This window comes from Lytechinus variegatus, chromosome 15 (genome assembly GCF_018143015.1).
Source record: "Lytechinus variegatus isolate NC3 chromosome 15, Lvar_3.0, whole genome shotgun sequence".
Classification (NCBI taxonomy): domain Eukaryota; kingdom Metazoa; phylum Echinodermata; class Echinoidea; order Temnopleuroida; family Toxopneustidae; genus Lytechinus; species Lytechinus variegatus.
The window spans coordinates 5,881,402-5,905,884 of NC_054754.1; the positions used below are offsets into that span (position 1 = coordinate 5,881,402).

Sequence of the window (24,483 nt, forward strand, 5' to 3'; positions counted from 1 at the left end):
ATTGAAACATCTCACCCTGGTTTTAACAGAATGATCGAAAAAAAAAAGTTACCTGATATTGCATTGATCTCATAACCATATTTGTGTAAGTTGTATGAAATAGAGACATACATGTATAGAGATGATTTTTGTGCAATAAATTACGATTTTGTAAAAAAAAAACCAATAACATTTTTTTGCCGTGTTTTGGTTGCAAAAACATACTAAATACGCCAAAAACATACTGGTTGGCAGGTCTGTAATATGAGAATAAACGTTTGGAATCATGGGGTTCATTTAAAAAAAAAAGCATCTGTTGCAAACGTAAGGAAAAGTAACTCGACAGGAAAAGTTACCCAACTTACTTTGGTAGATTGAAAAGATCAAAGAAAGTATCAAAGCTGGATGTTACAATCGTTGCATTGGTTGTTGTTATGGTAGGAGCAGGAGTAGTAGCACCAAGAGTTGGAGGTAGTTTACCTAAGAAAGAAGGAGAGTTTCTAGAAGATGATGATTTACAGCATTTCATGGCTCGAGAATTAGTGTTTATCTTAAAACATTCAGATGCTCTGTGCGAAATTGATCATGATATTTCTCAATATCATTGTCATCTCTGTCATCATTATCCTCCTCCTCCTTCTCCTCCTCATCATCATCATGCTCATCATCATCATCATCATCCTCATCATCATCATCATCATCATCATCATCATCATCAACATCACCATCATCATCTCCATCCTCTTCACCATCACCATCATCATCATCTTCATCATCATCATCATCATCATCATCGTCATCATCATCGTCGTCATCATCACCACCACCACCACCACCACCATAACCATCAATTATCATACCATCTTGCCAACTATAACCACCACCAATATCATCATCACAATTACAACTGCCACCACATAACTACCATCACCACCACCATCACTATCGAAATCACTACCACCATCTAACTTTACACATCACCCCATATATTCATCATGACAATTTCTCTGAAAATGAAAACACACTCATATAGCCTTACCCGTGATAACGTAGATACTGACAACATCAGGCGAGAAGCCGGCACTGGTCTTGGAGATGACACCAACCCAGTACCTACTCTCCGCTAGCAGGTCTGTCAGGGTGTGACTGGTCTCCGCAGTCTCAATAATCCCATGGGTCTCGTTTGTAAAGGTATTGACAGTCTGTCGTCTGGTCCTGTTTACTGCACCTGCAGCTGTGATAAAAATATTGGGCTTAGAGAGAAACTTATTCATTTAAATAAGTGTTTGGTACCGCAAAATCGTAAAATAGCCCCAAAACTGACATAGTAAACCCTTGTGTCATTTTAGATGCTTTGCTTCAATTTATGGCTGTTATTAAGCCTAAATTGTATACATGTACCTTGACAGCCAATCTCAACTCGTTGTTTAGCCTCCATTGTCTCTTTCGGTTCTATTATATATCATTTTGCTCTAGCATTCTGGTCATTCATGTGATCAAACTCCAATGAGTGCATGTCAAAAAGCTTCAGTATGTCAATTTTTAAGGCTATTTTACGATTTATTTATGTATTTATGTAATCATTGAAATAACAATTCACTTACAGGATATTTATGCCTGATCGACATTTCTCCCACAGAACATGTATATCAAGGAATTAATCAACGAAATTAAATGAGGAAAACAGACATTTGCACGGTTACAATTTGTAGGTTGTACTTTTATTGGAGCGTTATAAGATAGTTTAAAATTTCACAATGTAATTTGTACAAATCATGCTTGAAAAAGAAAAAGGAGTTGCACAAAATGCCATATGACGCGTAAGTTAATAGAAGTACGAAATCATCAATTCAAAATAGGGACTGGAGAGTTACAAGATTGTTAAAAGTAAATTCATTCAAGTTGCAGGAATTGTCTGCAGCTCATTCCAAAAACAGTACGATTTAAATTACACACATTTTGCTCATGGATAGAGACATCCCCTTCAAATGTTTCAGTAAAAAAAAAAAAATAGAAAACACAGCAAAACACTACATAACTGAATTGCATTTACCTGTTGCCTCTTCATATGGTGTAGTGAAGGGGGAGGGGCTTGTTGTTTCAGTGGGAGTGGCCTGTGTTGTTGCTGTTGTTGTTGTAGGGTTGTTTCGTTGCATAGACACATACTTGATGGCATAGCCCTGGATCAGGCCGTTCGTGATGACAGGAGGGTTCCATCTCAGTCTAATGGAAGTCTCATGTGGGTATGCCGTTAGACCAACAACAGGTCCAGGAACTGTAAGGAAAAATAAGCAGAGGCCAAATTAAAACCCACCTCTTAAATCATAGGTTTGATGGAGGCGCACACTTTTCTCCTGTTGCTTCACTGTGAACAGATTTTTTTTTTTTATTAGTCAACCCGCCTAAACACTTTGAAATATTTTGTACTTTGTAAAAAGCAACCTACAAATCCATCTAAGCAGATGCAAGTACAATGAATATCTGAATCAACCGATTCATATTATGTACAGGTACCCCCTTACTCATATGGCCAACTACTTCAAAGTAATGGCAATGGTGAGTTTTTGCCCGATTGCTAAGAAAGCATGAATGCTCGTAAGCAAGCAACCAACCAGAGGACCGACGACTTAAGGTCCTCTCCAAGGAACCTGGTAATGAGGACTAGTGCCTTACAAAAAGGGCAATAGCGCACCAACTGGGAATCGAACCCGGGTCACCGGCAAGCCTTGAAATAAGTGGGCGCTGAGAGCAAATTCGCGCTCATAACGCCATCATTTGCGCCCATGAAGCCCCAAAATCATCAAAATTTTGACGACCGGGCGCAAATATTTTCTAGGTAATTGCGCCAGCCGTGAGTGAGCAGTGAAGCCATATCATACATGTAATTTAAATATCTGTAAAGCCAAATCAAATGACTTTCAATTTACGATAAACACAGTTTAAAATTGCCAAGTGCGTCTTTTTTTCTGTACCATAAAAAGTGAGCTACGTCCGTCTTTTTTTTCCTGTAATACATGTGCACGCGTTCTTCCGGTAGCGGTTTTTCCATACTTCACCATGTGCAATTTCTAATGCACACATTTCTAGTCGGGATATCACAATTCTGTGATATAGTAATTCGAATTGCACAGGAGATAAATCCCTGTTCACAGCACATACGATGTGCAAGTCTTTTATCTTCACAGTCGCCGACCTTGCTTGTCAAAACGGAGCCTTAATAATCCAAAATAACTTAGCTTATAGTTGTGAATTGTAGCTTTTTAATTTCTTTCCTGGAGAGGGGTAAATATCAGACAATAAATAATCTAACAAGGCTCCATCTAAAAAAAAAATAGGAGGATGCCGCGTGCACTTGAGTGTGGTGTTAGCAAGCCAGTTTTGAGCTCATGTCTGCCAGAGCTCTGGGTGAGAATTCTATCAGTAATGGCCTAAGTGATGGTGATTTTCCGTTTGAGATAGAGTTTAGATTTCATGTTAATTTTTGAAAACTGTCAAAAAACTTTATGATTTCTTCATTGTGATGAATATTTAAGTTATTAATGAATACATTTTCACCGAATTCAGACTCTCCCAGAATGAAAGGCATTTTCTGTGGAGATCTGCGTTTTCAAATAACTTGTGAAAAACTTAAGGTACGTGAACCTACAATACATGTACATAGCCTGTGGCTATGTGCTGGAATTTGAATAGACTGTGTTATTTATTGATTTTGTTTCTTAATTTCTTTAACATAATTTATATGCAATCCAAGTGCACCTCACAGCCACAATCACACACAAACACTCACCCACTCCCATGATTCAAACCATAAAAAAAAACTTAAAAATTATTTTTTTTTTCTAAATTTATTATTTGATCTGAATTCTCTCTTTCTCTATCTCTCTCTCTTTATTTTTATTTTATTCATTTATTTAGAATTTTTTTTTTGGGGGGTTCATTAAAGATGAAAAATAAATAAGCCCATGTGTGTGTGGTTGTACAGGGGATGTGGAGTGAGGGTGTCAAAACACTTAAACATTTAAATCTGATTTCTTAAATGTTTGAATAAGCCTAATACTTAGCATATGCTATTCATTTACTAATTAAAAAATTGCAGGAGCTGCGCTTACTATAAACAAATTTGCGGTGTGGTTCACCGTTATATATATATTTTTTAAAATTGCCCCCGGTTCCTGTAAAAAGCCTGTGAGCCGGGGGCAATTTAAAAAAAAAATTGCCCCCGGCTCACAGGTGCTTATTTCAAGGCTTGGTCACCGGTATCCAAAACCCCCGCTCTACCGACTGAGCTATCGCGCCTCCCCACACAGTGAACCATCAGATCCTTATAACTCATTTGAAATTCCTCAAAAATAGAAATTATCGAGGAATATATTTTAAAACATATCAGTACTTAAAAACTCCACATAACCCTTGGAGAGTATGAATAATGTAGCTCTTCTTAGTCTCTTTTAATGACTACTTACGCCCATCAGCCGTTGGTATAGATTGAATGGCAGACCTAGGCCCGATCTTCATCACTCCATTCACCAAGTTGAAGGCCAGGACCTGCACCTGGTATTCCTGGGCAACGTCCAGATCTGACATGGAAATAGGTAAGTGGGACCAAATAGAAGAATGATACAATCAATTTGTAAAAGAATTATAGTTATTCACAAATTTGTTTTCCAGATGAACAGATTAATTTTCTCTTCGTAATTTGTATTTCTTCCTGGATGAATAAAAGCACACATCAGTTTACAAATATCGACATTCCACTTCATTCTATTCACCATGTTGAAGGCTAAGACCTGGGGGGGGGGGGTGTTTCATGAAAGTTGTCAGCGCTGACTAATTTGTCAGTGCTGACAATTTGGCTGAGAAGCACTGGCCTCTGACTGTTACTATGGTAACTGTCGGAGAAAGACAACTTGTTAGTGCTGACAATTTTCATGGATCAGTCCCCAAAACCTAGGACTCCTCAGCAGAGTGGTATATAATTATAAAAGCCTTATCCAATGAAAGCCTGTATCATAATGTGATAAGTCTACAGGGGAGCGTTTCATCAACATGTTTATATGGCAAGTTTTCCTGATTTTGATTGGCCGAGAAGCACTATTACTATGGTAACTGTCAGATAAAACATCTGGTAAGTCCTTTCATGAACGCTCCCAAGGGGCCCATTGCATGAAACTTTTTACCTGAGAAAACTCGGGTTGTTTTTAACAGAGTTTTTGCCCTGTGTTAAAGTCAATGGCAGAAATCAGACTAACCTTAGTTTTCAGTTTTTACCAGAGTTTTGTCAGGTAAAAAGCTTTATGCAACAGACCCGAGGTCTACTGCCAAAAAAAAAAAGAAAGAACAGTTGGCATCTCTGTATATGTACTCAATCTTATCTATTCCTTTTCATTATTTCCATTTTATTCTTGTTCTATTGGATTTCTTACCCGTGATAATAAGCGATGTCTCTGTTGGAGCTAGGTGGCTTTCGCTGAATCCAGAAACACCGGCTGCTCTATAGAATACAGTGTAGCCATCGATGAGACCGTTTCTACCGGATTCTGGGACAGGCTACATCATGGGATACCAAGAAAACATAATCTAATAACGAGGTGAAATTGCCATTTGGTCCAATCATACGTGGTGTAGTACACATATGTGACTAGTCACCCCCAAACCACCAATGGGCGATTCCATGCTAGAAAAATCAGACATTTTCACAACATTCTTCAACATACTGTGCAAACAGACGAGGAACTTCAATGTATTTTGTGGTAATAATCACGTACTACCGGGTAGTCATGTAATCAAATGACAACCAACAAAAATATGTTGTCCATGGGTGAATTAGAGGTGAAAATGTTGCGTGTCGTATGGGACATTTCGGAGTCCCGTAAGACACACAACATTTTCACCTCTAATTCACCCATAATCAAACATTTTTGGTTGGTAATAAGTTTTTCACATGACTACCCACTATAACTTTATTATTGACAAAAAAATAAATTGTTATTGCTCAAGAATCAGTTAAGAGACTAGATATTGTTGTCAAAATGTCCCGTACGACACGTATGGAATCGCCCCAATAAGGCTCTCTGTATTAGCCAAAATAGTAAGTTGGTCTTCAAAAAGCCAAAATCTAAAAATTAACTTATCACAAGGAGTATTTCTTCTTCTTCATAACTGTACAAATTTTAAGTTGGAACATTGATTAGAAAGTAAGACACAAGATTTTCTTTGAAACAAGTTGTTGTGGACTGCTTGGATGTTTCATTGAAATTGCACAGTGTGCACATCTCACGTTTGAAAGCAACTCACAAGATTTTCTTTTACACAAGTTTTTGTGGACTGCTTGGATGTTTCATTGAAATTGCAGTGTGCACATCTCACGCTTGAAAAAACCCGGACCTCAATTGTTGTTTCTCCTTATTTTCTGAAGCTCTTGCTGAATTTCTTCTGCATTCAATCCAGTACTTGAGTGGGTTAATGTTGATCAATTTTGACAAATTATACATCATTTTAAAGCCAAGGATATGCCTTTTCAAACTAAATAAAAATCTTAAAATATAAAACAAATGTAGCAATTAATCAAGACATTAGGTAATTTGTTTTACTTACCTCCCATGTGACACTGATTGATGTTTTATTGACTGTTGATAATGATACATTCTGTGGGACATCAGTTGGGGCTGAAAAATAAGAAAAAAATGAACGACAAATGACATGTTAATCCAAAAGGAAGCAAAAAACTGAAGATAACTTAATTTTAATCTCCAATGTTTTTAGCATCAAACAGAAATGCAATAAACATTCAGATTTTATGAAGGTGAGGTCCCCATTTAGTTGAGTGATGTTACAATACAATTACATGTTAGTGACAGCCAAATATATATACATGTATATGCCCTAGTTGAATAAAGCACAACACATCATAGATACCATAACAAACCTGTTTGCTCATTGAGCATTCCTTTGCAGGAAAGACACCTTTCATAATTATGGGAGCATGTCACGGAACAATTTACCAGTGACTTTCATTGGAAACTGTTACAAGCCACTGAAATCCTTGCATCTGATTGGCTGATAGCAATTTGTCAGTGAAAATCCCTGAAAGGCACTTTGTGAAACATTTCTGGTGGCAGCGGTGGGATGGTATACGCAACGACTGAAAAGCAAAACCTGATCCGCAACTCACCATCGGCTAAGGTCTTAGCCACCACACTGTCGCTGGAAGGACCTACACCGTCTCCGTTGACCCCTTGAACTTTGACCTCATATGTTGTCCAGGGTGATAGACCAGTCAATAGGTAAGAGGTCGCAGCACCAATGGCCTCACTCATAACGAAGTCTTCCAAACTTTCAGACAGGCGGTACAGGACCATGTAGCCTGTGATGGCTCCGTTCTGGTTTAAAGCGGGAATTGGCTAAAAATTGATGAGAAAGTTGATAGAATCAGTAAAATACTATTTTTAAATGGTCAAGATTACTTAAATGATCTCTTTTCATCGATAGTGCAAAAATTCAAGCTGCTCAGAATGGCAAGACTCCACATCTCATCTACCCTTCTGTTCAAATTTGCCTCTTCTAGTTTGCGGTCGTTTAAAGGACCGCATCTTATCTCAAGAAAAGAAAACTCTAATTTCATATATCTCTTGTTCGCCTTTAAATATCCTCTTTCCCATTTTCATTTCTCACCTACTTCTCTTCATAAAACTATCAAAACAGACTTATTCAGGACTAACAAAATTGTAAACTATAAGCCTTGTCATTTTTATAATACTTTATCTCCATCTATTTAATACTAGTGTATACAATCCTTTAAATCCAAGAATGGAACGGGTTTATATTTTATTATATTGACTGGTACTTACCTCCCATGATGCTGTGATTGAGGTTGAGGATGAAACCTCTAAAGTCAAATTTGAAGGAGCTCCATCCGGTGCTGTTAAACAAGAGAAAAAAAGAGAAATAGAATAATTATAAAAATAATGATTGTACATATTATATTTGCACAATTCATATATGCGCAAACTTAATTGTGCATACAATAATGTTGTTATTATTATCCTGGCCTTAGCCGTGCTGCCTACAGGCGCTCAGGCATTCAAGGAATTTCTGCATATCGGGTATCCATTCACCTCTCCTGGGTTGAATGCAGCACAATGTGGGTAAATTTCTTGATGAAGGAAAAATATGCCATGGCTGGGAATCGAATCCTTGTCCCTCAGATTGAAAGACCAGAGTCATGACCACTAGACCAGGGGCCCGTTTCATAAAGGACTTGCAACTGTTGTAACTTTGCCATTATGGCAACTATCATGGTAACTTGGCTCTGCAGCCAATCACAATTAAAGTTACCATGGTAGTTGCCATGATGGCAAAGTGACAACAGTTGCAAGCCTTTATGAAACGGGCCCCAGGACGCCACTGTAGCAACCACTAAAAATGATTCCCATGGGTGCAGATTGTGTGAATAAGAACCTGTCTTTAAAGGCTACATTTTGTGGCTTTGTAGTCTTGTCATAAAGAAAGGCCATGTTTTCTCTTGTTCTTGGATGGGTGGTCATTATAAATAGGTTTCACTGGTTAGTTTTTCTTTCATATCCAAATGAAATGATTCAAATGATAAAATAAGACATAATATGAATTACAACTGATATGATTTTTCTTTAACCATACTAAATGAAAAACCATTTCTCCTACCTGCTGTGCCAGTGGTCTGCTCCAGGTAATCACTGTAATTCCCTGGCTGTCTTAGCCCCTTGTGTAGCGTGGCTCCACTGACCCTTAGCTGGTAGCTGGTCAAGGGTCGAAGGTCACTTACCATGGCCGTAATGGTAGCTTGACCACCACCTGGAATCTCCTTGATCATGAAATCTGAAGAAAAAAAAAGAAAATGGAAACCAAATTCATTCCTTAAAAATTGTTCAGGTTTTTATTGGTTGAAAATCTTCATGCCGGATTAATAATTGCGCGTTCCACTACACATGCATGTAAATAACTCTGTACTTATTCGCTAAAATTTCCACAATGTACTGAAAGTGCGAGAATTCTCATTTATTGTCATACTTCGTGAATAGTTACATTTGTGCAGATACTCATAAGAAATCCTACCTTTAAGTAGAGCATTTAGAGACTGTTTTTTGTCTCTTTTTGAAATTAAATGCAGGACAGATGACCCAAATGGAGCTCACACGCAACATAAAAAAGAACCATAATATCATGCTTACAAATTCATCATGCGGTTGATTTTACTATGTTTGATCGCATCGATTATTGTGTATAATCAAATCGAAAGACAATCCTAACAATTAATTGTAAGATTTATGTTGTGACGACTTCCAGGCAGCTAAATTGTTTTTCTACATTTTCTTCCAGGTGTCAGAATAGGGTTTATTTAATCACAGATTACATTCATTATCGCAAATCATAAAGCTACAAAGTAATTGGCAGCGACTCGAGCAACTCGTCGGTGTGGCGCAATGGGATAATTCTTGCGCTTACAATGGCAAGACTGCGGAATCGAATTTCGATATAGGCAGAAGCATGATATAAAAACAAGGCAAACGCCATGCGTGGTCTCGCCTGCATATTGCAGTCATGAAGAGACTGCATGTCAAAACATTGCTATATGACTTCTGAGGCTGTCAGCAGTTTAGGGGGTGAATTGTGGTTCTGACAGTTAGCATATGCATTAAAGGTATAGGCCTACTTTATCCTTAGAAAATGAGATAACACTAAGAATGCTGTTAATACTATGAAGCTATAATTATTTCCATGCAAGGCAAGACAAAAATCCCTTTTTTAAAATAATAAAAATTAAGGCAAAACTTTGAACCAATTACAAGTCAAAGTATTGTAGCATCGTTCAGAGACTCCATAACGTCCTATCTGTGGTACAAAAAGGCTGAAAAGCCGTAGGAATACGTTGAATACTGACCCATTGTACCAGTGATATGGTACTCCACCATGTAGATTTCAATGGGTCCATTCCGATCGGCAGGGACCTCCCATACGAGACTGATCGATGTTCCGTTATATGACGTGACACGGACGTTCCTGGGTGCAGATGGACCTGAGGGATTACAAAAAGAGAGAAAAAAAAGCGAGTGAAAAGAGAAGGAGAGAGGAAAAAGGAGAAAGGAAAAAATGAAGAAAGGAAGGAGATAAAAAGGAGATTAAGGAAAATAAAAGTACAAGGCATACAATAATTATGATGACAAAACTTCAAGTCATATTGGCAAAATGGCGTTGTAGCTGAGGTACTGTACTAATTGATCTGCTTTCTTGGTTAAAAGTCTAATCATTTGCAATAAACTAGATACCTGATTTATCAAGACGTAATTTCAGCGAGTGCACGGGAATGGCGCCTCATGAACGGAAGGTTGTAGGTTCAATCCCCTGCCGAGTCATACCAAAGACTTACAAAAACGGGACCTTTTGCCTTCTTGTTAGGCGCTCAGCGTTTAGATTGGAGAAGGGTAATGATAATTATGTTATGCAGAGCGTTAGCAGTTTCATGACTGAAGTGGCTACCTTGGGTAAAGATAGGTTAAATACAAAGAAAAGAATTTCTAGTACCTGTTACTGATGGTGTCATCACTACCACCATCGTGCTCGGAGTCTGTCCAACGGCATTCTTTGCAACAACCCTCACTTGATACTCCTGGTTCTCCTCCAAGCTGTGAAGCATGTAGGTTTGGTTACCAGCCATTGCTTCCAAATTATCCACATAGGTCAACCAAGTTTGCGAGGTACTGCGTGAGGAGGAGGAGGGATAAAACATCTGTGTTGAGTCTACAATAGCGGGCCTTAAATTTCAATATTTCTAAGGGATAGATAAGATAGATCTCTATACCATTCACGAGTTAGGAAAGGGCACAGTAAACATAAGAAACATACATTGTAAGGAATATTTCGATATTTTTGGCTTTCCATAATTTCAACACAGAGTTAGACCATGGTCTATAAAGTTAAACCTGACTTCAGAATACAGGTCCATGTGATCAGCCACCCCAAACCAACAATAATTCATCCAAATATATTTTGAGAGTTCTAATGAACTTGAATATATAGCTAGCCAAAATTAATCCACGATAACCCACACAAGCCCTTGATTGAAATGCAGAAAAAACAAAGCGAGAGCTTAAAAAAATAAGGAAAAAACAACATTTGGAGTTTGTAGTTCACTCAAGCATGAAATATGCATGCTGTGAGACCTCAGTGAAATACATGTATGCAAGCAGTCCCGCAAAAACTTGTGTCAAAGAAACTCCTGTATCATGGCATCTATTCTACTTTACAACTTATGGGATGATTTTTTTAAATTTTTGCTTTTTGAAGACCAAATTAATATTTTGGCTTTTTACAGAGAACCTTCCCTGGTGACTAATTGTTGATTTTGGAGTGGCTGGCCACACTGTACACCACTACCAGTGAGTTGATTCAGCATACCTGAGTCTGTATTGGACCTGGTAGTAGGCTGTGTCGACAACATCTCCCCCAGCAATCCATGCAAGGTGCACTGAGGTGGCAGAGAGGGGGTATGCTTCCAAGAGTGTAGGCTGACCGGGAACATCTAGTGGAGAGGTTGGTATATTATTGTTAGGTAACCACTCAAAATTTAAGCAGGGGCCTTAGGCAAATTCGCCCCGCCATGCCCTCGAGAACCCTCGGAAAGTAAAAAACGAAATAAAGAGCCCCTGAAATTCACATAGGGTCTAATGTAAACTGTAATACAATGTAGCACAATTGGGCAAGTGAGCTGCCAAAAAGTAACCCTTGGAAAAATAATACATTTTTTCTCCTGATTTGGTGCACATGAAATAATGTTACACACAGTAAAACCTGTTGGAGCATGTTCAGTGCCGAATACTCATATTATACTAGCGTAAATAGTGCTATTGAAAAGCTTCAATCAAATTTTTTTGAAAGGTCTGAACAATGACTGTGATTTTCCAAGTTCTTCAAAGTGATATTTCCTGAAGAGATCAGTGTGCCTTAACTTACATCGAACAACAATAGATACATGTGGTACTTAATGCGGAAACGCATTGATGATTTCCAAGTAGCAGGAGTGCAGTATCAGACTAATGTATTGGTGCGTTACCATGACCAACCAGGAATTTAAGTGCAATAACAAGTCACACATAATTATGTATGGGATAGCCCTCAGAATAAGGATGGTTCTTTCCTTATTGTGTTAGTGTATGCAAATCAAGCTAATGTTCTAAGATATGTTCAGATTATTTGTATATATTACATGTACATATTATATCATAAGTAGGCCTATAGGGGGGTCCTAGGTCTGTGTGCAACAAAGGGGACCGATGACTTAACATCCTCTTTGTGGATATAACAATGGAGTTTAATAACCAATACCTTAATAATACAGTCAGAAGGTGGTTTCTAACCGCCTCGATCATAAGAATTCCCGTTAAATTACTAGAACATTTTTAGGCTTTCACACCTCCCCGAAACATGTACCCTTCGTGATAAATTCCTGAAGTTACGAGCATGTGCATTATGGTTTGATAAGCAGGCAAGGCGCGAGATTCAAAACCATTAGCTCAGCAGCCACCCACGGCGCCCGCGCCCAACTTCACGCTGGGCTAAAAGTTCCCGTAAATTGCTTTCACATTGCCAAAATACCTGCAACCTTGGAAAAATCCCCGCGAAAGTTCTCGTAATTTTGACAAGTACCTACTATTTAGTGGGTATTTTCTTTCAGGGAGATTACTCCTCATTTGCTTTCACATTGCCACTATTACCTGGTATTTTCTCATCGGGGTCGGGGTAAATTTCCTGATCAGAAAATACCTCGAACTGACCAACTTCAAGGCGGTCTGAAACCACCTCGTCTGATTTCGCAACTGCCTGTATAGGACACTTCCATGACATCTCTCTGTTGTAAATTCCACATATTAATGCGTATGTATTGACTTACCCACAATAGTGAGGTAGAAGGTCTCTCTCCCATTGCCGACACTATTGGATGCCACACAGCTGTACCAGCCTGTATATAAAATGAAGAAAACACATGACAAATTTATAAATTTCCAGACAAAAATGTTCTTGCTTTCAACATGACTGAACTTTACTGAACAAAAGTGCATCTAAAAACTAGATCACAGAAAACAAAATACACTGTATTATAATTAATAAAAAATACCAAACATCATTTACTAGGAACAGAACACATGAAATTATTTACATTTACACATTATTGATTCATCCAAGATTCACCGGCAAAAATCACACTTAGGCAGCAGCCAGCTTTAAAAAACATTACTCTGGCAGGAGAAATACAAGTCATGTAGATCTATGCCTTTCCAAATTCTAATTACCTGCTGGCAAAGATTGAACACATTTGGTCTTTTGCAGAACAGCCCATAATGCAACAGCCACACCAACGATTCTGACTCCAAACCGATCAAAGGTCTGTCATTAGTTATAACGCAATATCTTCTTGTTTGTATGCAGGTGGTCTTGACGATGTGACTGTTCCAGTAATGTTTCAATAACTGCTTAATTAAATTATGCATCTAATTCACAAGGAAAACACTGTCCCCATCCTGAGTCGTTGGAGAAGTCGGAAGTAAAATGTAACCTCTAATACCACATTCGACAGACTTTGCCGGTAATTAACAGTTTCCCTGGAGCTGTCAATGAACAGCCTTGATGCTGATGTTTTTAAGAAACATTAATTTTTCTCTAGCAACCTGCAAGTCAAGGCAAATTATGTTTCTGCTTTATTCACATACAGGTGTCAAAACACATTTTACAGATATACAAGAAGAAAAATGTGTAGAAATGAAGATAAGATGTCTTAAATCTAGATAGAATAAAAAAATATATGAATTTACAAAAACAAAAACTCGCAGAGAAAGAGACAGATACAGTACATGAACATGTAGATAGATAGATAGATGGATGGATGGATAGATTAGATAGATTAGATAGATAGATAGATAGAGAGAGAGACAGAGAGAGAGAGAGAGAGAGATGTGTGTGCGGGGTGAAAGAAAAAAGGAAGTGATACCTTTGTATGTATAGAAAAACTCTAATAATATTAGATTTACAATAAAAGGAAAAATGTTCTGAACATAGAGAGGATGATAGAAAGAAAGCTAATAGGAAAGACCAGAGTAGGTTGGAGAGAGAAATGAAGGTTACTTGCTAAAAAGGGGAAAACATTGCAGAGAATGTTGTTAAAAGAAAATTAGAGGCAGGGGAAAAATATTTAAAAAAGAGGCAATCAACGCTAACTTCAACATTTCCTATTAACTCAAAGTGTGCCAAAATTTTAGACTATTCTTAATTTAGCACCAATTTCCCTCTCATGCTCTGATGGTGTTAACTAGGAATACAGGAGATAGGTCAATTAGCAGAATATTGCCTCAGCAGCTACAAGAGGAGAACATGTTATCCAAATTATCATATTTCCCTCAAAAGGTCTTAGTGGTTAAAAAAAAGATTGATTATCAGATACCTTGGGTAAAAATATATCTCTAACTAGTCTAAGGTGCTTTATTTTTAATGGAGGTTGTTTTAATGGATTAAGAACCTTATGAAAAAAGCAGAATATTGATTGGGATAAGTAAAAAATGGAAGAAAGACTCATATTCACTCTAATGGGGTGTTGTAAGAAACTTTCGATCCATTGCAAGTCAATATGTAGGTCCCTAAATCATCATATCTCTTGCATTTAATTTCAAATTAGTGATTGATTGCTAATTTGCTCCTTGAAACAAGAAGTTTAATTTGATTTGCTACAGCTAACGTTGTTCTATCAGATGTAACATTGCAACAGAATATTTGCAATTGATCACAGATATTTTCTTGCAACACCCCAGGGCTGGAGGAAGAGAAAGAGAGAGCAACAAAACAAGTTAAAAAAGGATGATGGACACAGAAAGAGAAGAGGGAGGGGAGGGGAGCAAAAGAGAATTCAATTTCTGTTGATTCTCTATCATTAGTAGAACTCCAGTCTCCAGTTCAGTTTAAAGCCAGTGCTAATTCAAGATAAGTAAGAACTATTTCTTAAAGTTCAAGGCAATTTAGACAGCATTACAAAGTGCAATGTCCTGGAAGAACTCGAGTGGACCAACTGACGCAAGTCATGCTCGCCAACATCCCAACGCCTCTTGAGTCACCTAAGGTTATCAAAAATAAAAATCATTCAAAACCTCAGAAACACAAGCTCAGCCATCAAACCCATGTTTGTTGGTTTAGTCAAAGTTTGTTCGCGAGTGCCGCAATCCCACGCTCATCTCACTTCTCGTGCGAGACGGAGATATGGCGATCCGATTCCCGGCTGGATGAGGAAAACCCTCGGCTCGCTCTCCACGGGTAATTAAACCTCCATCGATGAAAACAAATTAAGACGTAATCAGGATTTTCCTTGTCGTATTGGTGTAGCTCCTCAACGCAGGACTACACCTAATGGCTCAGGGCACGCTGATGACTGACTTCATTTTCTTGAGGGGATATCCATTTGAACTTTCAATGATTTCTTTGTGGTTTCACTGCTAAAAACTTTGCCTAATCTTCGGAGTAAAGACTGGATTTTCCCAAAAGGTTAACCGTTTGAACTTTTGATTATTTCTCATTACAGCTCTAAGAACTACATTCTGTAGATGATCTTTGAACCAGTGAAGGAAAAATCTTGAAGGAGAAACCGTTGAAGTCGAGATTACTCTTTCACAACTTCACAGCAAGGGCCACTTTCTGATCTTTGAAGTACTGGCAAGAATTTGTTTTGGGGGTAAATGTAACTATAAACTAAACTAAACTAGACAGATACAGGATAAAGAAGTTATTTCTGACATTCTTAATACTTCCTGGTCCAAACTCATCTCTTTTCATAAATTAACGAAATATTGTACATAATTAAGTTTCTGAAATTATGCATACAGAGATACTGTAGACATTGACTTCAGCACATAAACAAACAAGAAAATGTCTTATTGCATTTCATGCCATACAGTGTGTAAGTACAAATGACAGGTACATGTACATTTTCATTCCCAGAAAAAAATTACATATTCCTAAGTTGGCTAAACTCGGCTCTTCCTATAAATTCATAGAATTTCCAATGTTTCCTAAAATACTACAAAAAAAGCAAACACAAAACAATGCAGGTACACACAGAGAGATCATTGACTCTGACATACAAAAAACAAACAAACAACTGAACTCGCAAGTTACTGACCTGGCAGTCAATGGTGTATCATGTATAAAGCACTAAAGCTGCCAAGATTCATCACCTATTCTTAGAAGTTAGTCACCACCAAGAGGGAAATCTAGTGTTACGCTCCCTGCAGAAATCTGATGATGGTGCTCCTTTTGTCTCTGGCAAGGATCACCAATTTCAAGGCAATGAACGATAATGATGATATTGTCCGCTTACATTGAAATATCGATATTGGTGAATGTCCACACACCAATCGGTAATGGTGTATGTACATACATGTAATTTGCTATTAAATTTGAGAAATATGACGGTGAAACTTCTGTCACATCTAAAATGAAGTCTGGTCCAAATCTTTTCTCACATTTATCAATTCTTGGCACTCATCCAAACTCTCTTATTTTTTCTATGTTTCTTGTGTGTGTCTCAAAAAGTAATTCTACATGTAGGTAGGCAATGCTAACTTTTATTATTTGTTTTGGCGTCACCTGTGCCTGGGAGGAGAAAGGCGGACTGAATCACTGTGACCCGCAGGTCTCTCCTCCCGATATAACTGATTGGAGGGAATGCAGGTGGACCACTACACCAGGGTCTCCTCCTACTCTTATACGAATAGTGCAACATGCAAAGGTGGTGACTCTCCTCTACATGGGGCCTCCATTTATCGCCCTATCCTAGGGACGGAGCTTTTTATCAATCTTATTATTATTTCATGTAGATAAACATGATGTACTATAATGCACAATGTATCATTTATTCATATCATTACCCCCTAATGCAGCCGAGTTGCCTTATTATGACTCTAGTTTTCATCTTCAAGAAATAAAGTCTACTGGATACCCATTTACCTCTCTTGGGTTTAGCGCGGCACATTGCTGACAGGTTTCATGCTGAAGGAAAAGAATTATGAGACAGATTGTGGGAGCTTTGCGCAACCAATTGCGGTGAACTGTGTAGATCACTGTTAATCAGAGAGTTGACAATTTACATCAAATGTTAATCCGCTAGCTTTTTCGCTAATTAAAAATCTATCAGCCTATCATGGAGCGTTTGGTCCAGTGGATTAGTCTCCGGACTCTGAAACAGAGGGTCGTGGGTTCGAATCCCAACCATGGTGTAATTTCCATCAGCAAGATATTGATCCACAATGTGCTGCACTTAACCTAGGTGAGGTAAATGGGTACCTGGCAGGAATTTATTCCTTGAAACGCAGTGCGCATAACAGCTAATGGAGAAAGTTAATAGGATAATGTCAGTAAAAGAACTGTCTAATACTTCACCATCAAGGCATTCCCTGATTGCCAAAGTAAAGTTAAAATTCTTGTCAACATTCTACGAAGTGTAGAAGTTACAGTCAAGCCAATTAAGAAAAGAAACCAGTTTGAAAGCATTCCAGAAACAGTCCATCAAACTATTGAGTACCACGTCAAACTCTTCAATACCACATCAAAGTGGCATTAAAGTAAAGAAATAAGTAATTTAAATTAATGCCTACTTCTTTCTCCTGCTCGAACTACAAAACTAAAAATAAACCTGCCATGATTAACATGTTTTTAAAGCAGGGGGAAATTTGAAATAAAATATTCGAAGGAAAGCTGTGCATGGAGGAAATTCGAGCCTGCATTATCTCAGAATAGATCTTGCAACATTTGAGTTGGTCATAAGCATGTAGGAAGTTTACATGAATGAGTAATTCCATGAACTTGATTTCAACTCTAGTCTCTTGCCAAAAACTTTCAGTGTTTGGTACTCCCGAAGACAGATATCTCTTGACCGATTCGCATCGCATGAGGTGTCCCCTTAGTTATTGTATTGATGTGGTTTTGAAATGTCCTTTACACATATCACCTGTTTTTCCTACCCAACCTCCGTTAGATCATAGACGCGCCCCTGGTTAGATCATTAAACATTTCTCAAGATTTGTCTCCCTCTTTCCTTCCTACACATGTATACTATTTATGTAGCTACCTCTACCTGTACATTTATCTTTTTTTGGTGGGGGGGTGTCTTAGATGTATGGGCCTGTAGGTTGATTGTTTAACCTTCTCCTTATTTTCTCTATAGTTCTACTAAACATGAAAAGAAACTTTGCAGGAATCCTGCAGGAAGAGTTTGCTCTTTGAATACATGATCCTCTCTATTTTGAAACCTTGGACTCACTACTGAAATCCATTTTTTTTCAGTACCTTGGCAATACAACACTTAAAACCAATGTGATCCAGGCCCCGTCTTATAAAGAGTTACGATTAATCCAATCAATCACAACTCTGTGGAAATCCATTAGGGTCATAATTTTTGTCTACAGGAAATTTGCAAAATGTCCTTTGCAAACGAACGAGAACACACCAAATTGACAAGAAACCAATGAATTTACGGATATGCATTCATATCGACAAATTTTTTTAAACAGACATGCATTTTGTATCTTAACTTTGTTGGCTTTCCATAGTTGCGATTGATTGGATCAATCCCAACTCTTTGAAAGACAGGGCCCTGAACTCATCCTCTCTTCCGACAAACCAAGACGTTGTGATAACTCTCCCTCACATTGCCATGAGTACTCATTCCCATGGCTTCCTGTCAAATGATCTAGCATCAAAGCCCCCGTTCCATGATAGATGTAATTACTGGTAAGTTACAGGTTGATATCATAAGCTGGTGAATTAAAGCACCATGATTGGCCGAGAGCGTCTTTGTGATTGATTCCTATCAACTGCGATCAATAACAAAGAGTTATGTCAAACATGGCACAGAACGTTGGATATCGATCCTCTGCCTTTGCAGGCGTCGGAGTGTCGCAGATCGGTATCTCAACCAACTCCCCCTACACGAAAGCAGATATGGTGGGACTACACACACCAGGGTTGGGTGTGTTGTAAATTGATTTGCACCTATTAGATTACTTGATCAGCTCCAGAAACTTTTGATAAGGAGTGTGGTTGGCAAGGATTTGATTGTAATCACAAATTATCACAAATTTACATGCAGAGCATGCTACTAACTAACATCTTCTTAGATCTCCCTGAAGTTCCATATTGCTTGACTTACATGTATATCATATCGTGCTCTTCCACAACACTGCTCCTACATGTATGTATTCTCTAAAGGGGCCTTGCACGGAACCTTATCATTAATTGCAAATCTATTCGGGGTCTGCAAGTCAATTGTATCTCTTGCAATTCATTGCCAATTTGCAACTGATTGCTTGTCTACTTCTAAGGATCGTAAACCGATTTCCTGCAGGAAAAATTAAATCCATCACTTGTAAATCTACATCAGAAATTTACGATTGATTGCAAATATTCTCTTGCTAAATCCCCTAATTATTTCTTTCTTTCTTCTAACAGCTTCTATAAACAGTCCATCCAAAGTATCCTCCACCTTCCAGGCCTGCCAACATTTAAAAATGTAAAAAAAAAGGGAGTCCTAATCGCACGGCGCGAATTTTTCTCCTCGATGTCAGGTGTGTCTCCCTCACTTTTTTTAACCAAGACATGTTTAGCATTCTGTAAACACTGAAAAATTACAAGCGTTGAAAAACTATATCACTCCTTACACGCACCAATATCTCATCATACATGTACATGTATATGGGCCGATTTCTTTTTTATCTTCAATAAATGGAAAAATTAAGTACTCCTCTTTTTGGTTAATAAAAAAATCTTCAAAATGGGGGTAACTCCTGGAAAAAAGGAGCAGTTGGCAGGCCTGTCCTTCCCCTCTGCCTCCTTCCCTGCCAAGGCAAGTTTTTTTCGGTCTTCACTTCATAAATTAATGCCGCTTTTGTCCCAATGGGGCCAAATCAGGGTTGGCGGATTTAAATCACGTTGATTTAAATCGTGATTTAAATCGCGATTTAAATCACCATGATTTTTTAAAAAAAATCATTGATTTAAATCACTTCCATTGAAACATGTACAAATCATGGACAAAGTATTTGTTCAATGCAGTTTTAATTCTTCAAGTCAACTGAAAAACTTTGAATTAACTTTATATCAATAAAAGATCAACAAAGTCTTCATATCTACTTAAAATCAGGTAATTCCTTAAAAACTACAGATGTATGTTGTCAATAGGTACTCATTTTTTGTAAATTATGTCGAGTTTTTCTTCTGAAATTTTACATTCTTTGTCAGTTATTATTAGTCAATTTCTTTCTTAACGTAAAGTTTTCACATAATCCAAAGACTTTTCAGAGAGCAGTTTGTAAAAAAAAATATAATACATAAAAGTCGATGAGAAAAGGTTTGTTGGCAGTTTTCCAGTTTTGATCCTTCGCCTACACATAACTACTTCTGTCATGTAAAATAAAAAATGATACCTGCATGTAATCAACATATTTAACATGCCTCTTATTTCGTATTGTTACATTTATCATACATTTGATGTTTTGAATAACATAATTATAAAAATCACATTAACATAATGTAGTACAGTCATAATTTGACTGTTGAGAAAAGCTTTCTCTTATAAACCTTTTAAGTCACTGCAGCCCATTTTATGTTCAGTGCTACAAATAATGGAAGTTTTGTATCTGCATGTAATAATGGAAAGAGTTCTATAACAACAATTTGCAAAACTCAGAATAAACATTTAACACTGTATTTTAATGTTAAGATGCAGGTACTTCAGTTACAATCATTGGCAGTTGTAAGCTGTGTCTCATTTAAAATAAAATACTTCTTTTTGTAATACATATGTTGTAATTTAAGCAGTTTTGCAGTTTTTATCCTTTAAGTTTAAAGTAAGTAGATTTTTTTTTCATACTTCATGGATCAAACAGATTTTTTTGTAGAGAATATGGGAATAAAAATTGTAGATTAATGTAAAAAAATCACAGTAACAGAATGTAGTAATGTCACCCTTTGACTAAGCTATCTCCTATATTGTTCTCCAAAACTGAGAGTTTTGCATCTATATCTGTAGCAAGAGAAGAGCTTTTTATCAAAAAGATCCTTAACATATACAGTTGTAGTCTCTCTTTGACTATTGTAAAGCTGTGACTAATTGAAAAAAATCATTGATGAGAAATATTTCTCTTACAATATACATGAATACTAGTAATTGGCAAAGGGTTTGTTGGCAGTTTTGATAAGGGATTTTTTTCTCTTGGATTTTTTTAAATATTTGAATGAAAAATCCCAGAGGGGAATTTTCTCTACTCACTGGGAATTCCCTATGGAATATTCCTTCATAGGCCTATGTATGATAGAATTAAGTTCAGATACATGATTCCTCAAATTTATTTTGAATTGTCCTTTTTTACTGGATTTTAATTACAAAATATGTGGTTAAGAACAATATTAGGGGTGAAATGTATAACATCAATATTGATGTCATTGTAAGAGTAAGGGGGGGATAATTACCCTTTTTTTTCGAAGGAACTTTAAAAAAATCAAAAAAATCAAAAAAATCTGATTTAAATAAAAAAAATCTGATTTAAATCAAATAAATCCGATTTTTTTGATTTTTTTAAAAAAATCAAAAAAATCGCCAACCCTGGGCCAAATTGATGCCTGATGCTGTGGTTATCCATGCTATTTTATTCAATGAGTCCACTGTTTTGAGTCCGTTCTTCAAACAGTGGACTCATGAATAAAATAGTGTGGATAACCACAGCAACAGGCATCAGTTTGGCGCACTGTGACAAAAGCGCGCATCAGCATTGGAATTTGTTAATATACATGTACGCGGTAAATAGGAGTAATTTTTACAGGAAATCTGCATAAACCATTGATTTAACCAATGGTTTTCAAAACCACCTTTGTGAATTCGGGTCGAAATGGCTATGCATGTCAGGCCGATGTTTCACAAAGTAGTTCATAAGTTGCAAGTGATTTTATGAAAGACTGGTAACTTACGAACAGCTTTATGCAACACTCAATAAGGGGGTGTTTCACAAAAATTTAAGTATGACTTAGAGTTGAGCTTAAATGCCTAGTTGCATACAATATAAAAAGAGGATACGTACTACTGTGTATTTATCACTAAGATAAGTCAGCATTTAAGTGCGACTCAAAGACTCATAATTGATTCTTTGTGAAGCATCCCCCTGGTTCTGTTGGAGTTCATTTTGTCATTATTACCACTTCTAAAAATCATCTTCAAACTAAAAATAAAATGGTCACTCACCCTGGTCACTTTTGCTGAGCTCTGCGATGGTCAGAACCCCTGTGTTGGTCAGCGACACCCTACCCCTTGACTGAAGGGGGTCTTGATCATTCAACCAGGTGTAGGTAGGGTCTGGATGACCACTGGCCTGGCAGGTGACGATCAGTTGCTGACCAGCTTCCAGGGTAAGGTTGGGGAGTGGCGTCACGGAGGGCTCAACTGTTGGGAAAAATAGGAATCATGTGATTCCAAAATTAAGAATTACATGTATATGCAAGAGTTTGGGGTGATTTTATCAATGACTATACAATACATGTGGAAATAAATTCGAACAAAACCAAGTTAAGTGTTGGGTAAAGTGTTTATCAGATAAGTGTTAAGTTCAGTGTTTCTATGTTAAGTCAAGAGTGAGTTAACTGTTAGTTAAGTGTTAGCTAAGTGTTATAAGTGTTAGTTATAAGTTACATGTAGTTATAAGGGTTAAGTTAAGTATTTTCTTTGATAGCAAGAGGTATAGATAGTCTGTAGGCACAGACCCTGATTGAAAATTGGTTCAACAAACAGGTCTTCACACAAGACCAGCAGACATACATGTAAACCTTGCTGGCCTTCTGTACACAAGCCACTATTGGCTGCTCATTCAGATAACTTAACTCTGTGAAGCCTGGTATTGCACAGAGCTCAGAATATTAGGTATAGCAATGGCTTTAGGACATGATATAGGCATGTCTAAAATATAAGGATAACAATTTGATATTCCCTCTTATACTTACATAAAACAGGAGAAAACCCCTCAGTTTATTGAAGTTTCCACTAGAACCCATGGGAGATGATTTGTGTATTCACTTATTGATAAAACATTTTAGAAACAAACCCCCCAATATGAAACAAAAATAATAACAAATAAATTGAATAAATAAATAATAGATAAAACAGTAAAAGTAAAACAGCTTCCAATAATCAGGGGAGCATTTCTTGAAGAGTCTGTCAATCATTTTCAATAAAGAATTCGCTCTCAGCAAATCAGATGCAAGGATTTCAGTAGCTTATAACCATTGTCAATGAAAATGACAGCCAAAACTCTTGATGAATTCTCTCCTGTTGGATAAGGGATAAATCACAGGGACGATATTCTGATTTGTCTCCATCCCTAATGTTCATATAACAGGAGTTAAGTGATTACTAATAAAAAGAGCCGAGAAAAAGCTGTAGTGTTTTTAAAAAAGATGAAATTGGAATTGCTACCATACTTAAAGAGAGGAAAGCTGAAGTGTAAGCTGAAATTAAGCTAATAATCAAACCCAAAATAGCTAAAATAAGCTTTAAAATAAGAAATCTCACACCCCTGATATAATCATTTATTTTGATTTGCCTGAAGAATGTAAAACATCCCAGACACGTTGATTTTAGAATAAATCTAAAGAAAAATCCCTTACTTACCCAAAACATCCAGATACGCCTCTACCCTCGCTGATCCCTGAGCGTTGGTGGCCACACATGTGTACTTCCCCGTATTCTCAGAGAGAGCATTCGGGACGTTGAGTCTTCTTCCTTCCTCATCGACGCTGGCCCAGGATGGCAGGGCACCCTCGTTGAACAACCAGGACAGAGACGGAGCTGGCGTGCCCGTTGCGTTGCACTGGAAGGTGACGACCATGTACTCCAGGGCAGTCTGGTTTTCTGGTTCGACAATGAACTCAGGGACGGCTGAAAATATAGGGGGAAAAAGGTTATTCAGTTATTACAAGAAAAAAGTATTTCAATATATATATATACTGTGACCTTTCACCTCATGACCTAAATTAATCTGATCTTTGTTAATCCCATATGCAAACATGCATGAGCCAAGTTTGAAGTTGAGTGCACAAACAGTCCTTTAGTTATAATGAGTCAGAAACATTTAGGTATACAATGACCTTTTTGACCTTTGACCATTTACCTCAATACACCCCAAAACTAAATATGCAGACTTGGACCAAGTTTGCAGGTGATCCTTAAAAAGTTCTTTAGTTTTCACAATCTAACTTCAAAGGACAAATGCGACCAGCTACCCCAAAACCAAAAAGTTGCCAGGGAAGGTTCTTGTCAAAATAGTCACCTGAAAAAAAAAAAATTCTGTTCTTTATATTGTAAAAAGTTGTAAAGATGAAGGAAGAGTCTCTTTGACACAAGTTTCTCAAGAAGTTCCAGAGATAGCACAGTGTGCACATACTGTAGTATGCTTG

General features: G+C 37.4%; 1 protein-coding gene across 5 annotated transcripts in view; it reads right to left on the minus strand.

Annotated features, from left to right (window-relative positions):
- The window catches only part of LOC121429143 (neogenin-like), a 114,862-nt gene that overhangs the window by 16,545 nt on the left and 73,834 nt on the right, over positions 1–24,483 (minus strand). For all 5 annotated transcript variants that reach the window (XM_041626070.1, XM_041626065.1, XM_041626068.1 and 2 more), the window contains 15 exons: positions 23,699–23,965; positions 22,280–22,477; positions 12,902–12,970; positions 11,410–11,533; positions 10,537–10,712; positions 9,896–10,030; positions 8,659–8,832; positions 7,827–7,897; positions 7,151–7,379; positions 6,574–6,644; positions 5,403–5,526; positions 4,443–4,556; positions 2,033–2,254; positions 1,019–1,213; positions 345–459 (listed from right to left, as the gene is read on the minus strand). In XM_041626070.1, coding sequence (XP_041482004.1) covers positions 345–459; positions 1,019–1,213; positions 2,033–2,254; positions 4,443–4,556; positions 5,403–5,526; positions 6,574–6,644; positions 7,151–7,379; positions 7,827–7,897; positions 8,659–8,832; positions 9,896–10,030; positions 10,537–10,712; positions 11,410–11,533; positions 12,902–12,970; positions 22,280–22,477; positions 23,699–23,965 — 2,284 coding nt within the window. The remainder of the gene's footprint in view (positions 1–344; positions 460–1,018; positions 1,214–2,032; positions 2,255–4,442; positions 4,557–5,402; positions 5,527–6,573; positions 6,645–7,150; positions 7,380–7,826; positions 7,898–8,658; positions 8,833–9,895; positions 10,031–10,536; positions 10,713–11,409; positions 11,534–12,901; positions 12,971–22,279; positions 22,478–23,698; positions 23,966–24,483) is intronic.